Source organism: Corvus brachyrhynchos, unplaced genomic scaffold, assembly GCF_000691975.1.
Source record: "Corvus brachyrhynchos isolate BGI_N302 unplaced genomic scaffold, ASM69197v1 scaffold1450, whole genome shotgun sequence".
Classification (NCBI taxonomy): Eukaryota; Metazoa; Chordata; class Aves; order Passeriformes; family Corvidae; genus Corvus; species Corvus brachyrhynchos.
Genome location: NW_008235900.1, coordinates 48,273 through 53,037, shown reverse-complemented (window position 1 = coordinate 53,037; position 4,765 = coordinate 48,273). Strand labels below are relative to the sequence as shown.

Genomic DNA, 4,765 nt, shown 5'->3' with positions numbered 1-4,765 from the left:
TTGTGGTTCTGTTTGCTGTTACTGCCGTAGTTATTGTTTGTTTGACTGGTATATATATAATAGTAAAGAACTGTTATTCCTATTTCCCACATCTTTGCCTAAAAGCCCCCTTGATTTCAAAATTATAATAACTCGGAGGGAAGGGGGTTGCATCTGCCATTCCAAGGGAGGCTTCTGCCTTCCTTAGCAGACACCTGTCTTTCAAACCAAGACAATACCTTTCTCCATGGCGTTCCCTCTGCTTGGGCGCACTACTACATCATCCTTGAGAGAATACCTTCCCTTCACTCTTGGCAGGAGTCGCCTCCAGAGGCTGAGAGTTTCTGTCTTACAAATCACCTGATCAATGCCCACATACCGGGCCAGGGATCCCAGTTGTTTGGCTTCACTGTCATCTAGTTCCATATCATGGGCTTTGAAATCCCAACATCGGAGCAGTTGGGTCACTGGGGCTCCCTTGACTGGCGGCTGAAATCTTTTCGCATATCTCACATCTCACACAGGGATAGGGATCTATTAAGGTATCCCGCAGTGGTAGGGAGGAGAAGAGAGATCCAACAGGCAGGAATTGTGCAGCAAGATTGATTTATTTAAACTAAGCTTTGCAAGGTCGCAGGTGTTCATAGTTTATAGAACTCTGCTAATATCTTCCATGAGACAGAAAAGTATCTCACAGGACTGGAAAGAAGCAAGAAAAATTCTTGCTAGCAGCAATATTGTATCCACAGGGATCGGGTGATTATCTCTTGCCCTGCCTCTTCCTCCTGTTGTGAGGGCCCTACTTCCTCTTCATCCCTCACTATGCAAACTGATTTGATCTTGGATTTCTTCTTCTGTATAGGGGCGACTGCTAGCAGCATGGGTTGTTCCTGTGGTTCAGCTGCAGTTTGAGTGGACACGGTGCCAGTTGCTCTGCTTTCTTCCTCCTCCCCCTGAGGGTTCTGTTTATTGATGAGCAGTGTCCAATAAATAGTAGCCAGGGCCCAGCACACTGCAATAAGTTGTTCCTCTCTGGAGTTGCCACAGCATTGTCCTTGCAAGATATTCTGTCACTTTATCAGGGTCCTGTAGTTGTTCAGGGGTGAACTCACAAACCATTGGAGCAGAAAAGTCCTCCAAAAACTGGCCTATTTACTCCCACATTCCATGCAACTCATGACTGTCTACCCTTGGGGCAGATCTCTGAATAACTTCCCCAGAAATCTCTGTCCTTACTCTAAACATGTTGTGGACCGCAATGAGGAGACCTGGCAGACTTAGCAGCAAGAAGAGGCTTTCCTTAACATCCAAAGGAAATTCAAAATTCTCAAAAGCTGTTGTAACAGGCCTGAAGGAGGAAAAGGGGGTGAAAAGCTGGGGAAAACCATCCTCCTCTCTTTCCCCCACAGGCTGAGTATGATTATTAATGGACTCCCAAAGGTAGCACCCAAGGCCATGGCAGGAGAGCAGCACTAAAGACACATCCTAAATGACCCTAATTTCCCTTGATGTTATCATGTCATAAACTGATATCCCATGGTACACCAACAGAGCAATCCTGATCCCTCTCCTTGCTCTGAAAAATATAATTGCGAGGAGCACATACGGAAATATATACAGCGTATACAGTGTACCACACCCACATGAACAGACCAAACAATATTGTGACCAGTGGCTCCGTACCTAATACAGCAAGTGCTTAGATCAAATTTGTTTCCAACCTGCTCTGGGCAGATCTGTTGTTATCTCAACCCTTCTTGCCTCATGTTGAGCACCAGTTAAGGCTGTTGTGGTTTAAGAAGGGTACTCCCTAATTTAGTACTCCCACTAAAAAGTCCATGAGCTGCTCCCTCCCCCCCTCTGATGGGAGGCAAGAAAGGCAGAGATCATGGGTTGAGATAAGAACAATTTACTGGAAACAGTAATGAGGTAAGAAAAGAAACAGGAACAGCAACAATATTAATAACAATAATGTACCAAAGAGAGGGTGATTCACATGCAAAAATGCTCACCATGAACCTGGGCAACAATAAACAAAGGGCAGTCGGATTTCCCCCTCCTGCCATGTTGAAGCCAGAGAGTCCCTTACCACCTGCAATGACTTGAGGTCCTATAGAATAACAACCCAGCTATGCCCACACATCTCCAGCCTCTGCCCCCTCACAACTACTGAAAAAAATTAACTCTGTCCTGGCCGGAATCAGGACACCAGTATAAAGTAGACTTGAAAGATGTTTCTCTAAGAACTGGAACCAAATCTGTGAGCAGACTGCTAACTGAACAAATGCTACCTGCTACCTAGGCATAGAGATTTCTTACCTATGTTGTATCTCAGACTCATTATTTTCGGTTCTGTTTTGTCTCTTACTATGCTACAAACATTTTCAATTAGGGACTTGCCTTCAGAGTATTAATACAGTGGGGGTTTCCATTTTGCAGGGGATTTTTAGCCCTGCCTCTTATATAATTATTTCATTATTGTCATAATTATTGTCATTTAATTATTGTCATTTAATTATTGTCATTGCAAGATTAATGTTTGGGCTTCCTCTATGAGAGTTCACTAGGATGTTTGGAATAGGATTCTTTTAAAAATCAAGGTGACCATACTACTTGAAGAATGTTAAATGTTGTTTACTTCTGGAGGGCTTTCCAACTGCCTAAGATCCGTTCAGAAACATTTAGTCTATTGACTAGCCATGTTGAACAGGTTTATTTGATTTTCTTATATTTTCCTTTTTATATTTTGCTTTTTCTGTGAGAGTACTTTTATGAAAAATAATGAATCTCAGTCAGAAGTCAGTCAAAGTATAACATGGTTGTTATTGGTTAAGAAGGCAAGAAGAAATACAATTGCTTTTCCAGGTTCAGTTGTTTTGATGAAGGTATGATTTAACAATCAGCTGAACTATGTGTCTGTTCACTGTGCCCTGGGCCAGAAGCACATTTTGTGTAGCTGTCATGAGTTGGATGAGAGAGCAGAGCCACCCAAGAAATAATTTTTGACTGTGTGGAAAGGATTGCTAGTTTGACATGTGAAAGGTAGCAGTAATATGTCCAAGAAGGAAGGATACTGCTCCTTCCAGTGCCTGCACAAATGTGGACTGAATTAGCATAATATTTTGTTGCATTCTCAGCATGTCAGCAATGGATTGTTTCAATAACATATTTCTAGATTGTATATAGCAAAACATATTGAGCAAGTAGATTATTATAATAAATGTGAGCAAAATAGTTATTCCTTAAATTATTAAAAAAATAGTTCACTATTCAATTACGTAACTATATAATATTAACTTCTGTTTAGTTCAAGGAAGAAATCTCTAAGCATTTCAAGTCCCACACTGATCAACTTGTTTTGATATTTGCTGGAAAAATTTTAAAGGATCAAGATACTTTGATTCAGCATGGGATTCATGATGGACTTACTGTTCACCTGGTCATCAAAATGCAAAACAGGTAACCTGACTGATGAGCAATCTTATTTTTACCTCAAAGTAGTACAAATATTCTTAATTCCTAGTGTGATAGCTTTCTGTTGGGCAAACCTAGGTTTGACTAAAATGTATTCAAAAGCAGTACAAATACTCCTGCTATTAAACATGAGAAGCAACCCCAAAATGTGTAAGGTTGTGTCCCCAGATATCATACATACACTTTTTGAAAGTTAATATTATCTTCTAAACTGAGCCATTACTATTAAATCACTTGAATTGGTGTCTTAGTTGCAGTTGGTGCAGAATAACAGTCAATAAAATCCAAATAGTCCTTGATCTGTTTCACTGCGTGGTAGCACCCATGCTTATGCTTCTGCAATAGGCAGGTGTGGTGAGCATATGAATTGGGCAAGCAGCCTTTAGTGCTTGTGGTAGTTTATGATGGCGTTAACTTTGTGTAACTACATTGTTACCATGCTCTTACAGTCTTAAAGAATATTAAATTTCTGATACTAGTCTTGTGATGAAATAAAACTTTAAGTTAATTTGATGTTCAGTGGGGTGACCTACTAACAGTATGGTATGGAATAGATCCTGTATTATAGATTTTGGTAGCCTTCTCTCCTTTAAGGATAGTAAAAAATGATGGTAACGGAGTGATGCCCATCCATTTTCTTAGTCTTAAAAATTACTGTTCTGAAGAAGTGATGAGATTATAGATATCTGAGAATCACAGTATGATAGAGGTTGAAAGGGACTCTTGGGATCATCTGGTCCAACACCTCTGCTCAAGCAGGGCCACATAGAGCCAGTTGCCCTGGAACATGTCCAGATGGCTTTTGAACATGTCCAAGGAGGGAGACTCCACGAGCTCCCTAGGCAACCTGTTCCAGTGCTTGGTCACCCTCAGTAGAAAAAAGTCTTTCCTGTTGTTCAGACAGAACCTCCTGTGTTTTAGTTTGTACCCATTGCTTCCAGTCCTGTCACTGGGAACCACTGAAAAGAGCATGGCTCCATCTTTGCATCTTCCCTTCAGGTACTTATATACATTGATGAGATATCCCCTGAGCCTTCTCTTTTCCAGGCTGAACATTCCCAGCTCTCTTAGCCTTTCCTCATAGGAGAGATGTTCCAGTCCTTTTATCATCTTTGTGGCTCCTCATTGGACTCCCTTCAGTATGTCCATGTCTTGCTTGTACTGGGTAGCCAAGAACTGTTGGGGTGACCCAGCCCACTGCAGGGCTGGGGCAGCGTGCCAATCAATCCCAGCCCCTCCCCTGGATCGAGTTCCCCGAAGAGTCAGACTCAGGGGGCGGGTCAGAAGCTTAAACCGCACCCCCCCCCGGGGG

General features: G+C 41.9%; 1 protein-coding gene across 1 annotated transcript in view; it reads left to right on the top strand.

The window, feature by feature from the left end:
- LOC103611944 (ubiquilin-1) overlaps positions 1-4,765 on the top strand; it is a 66,131-nt gene that overhangs the window by 40,546 nt on the left and 20,820 nt on the right. Inside the window, exon 2 of the mRNA XM_008629515.2 lies at positions 3,287-3,438. Coding sequence (XP_008627737.1) covers positions 3,287-3,438 — 152 coding nt within the window. The remainder of the gene's footprint in view (positions 1-3,286; positions 3,439-4,765) is intronic.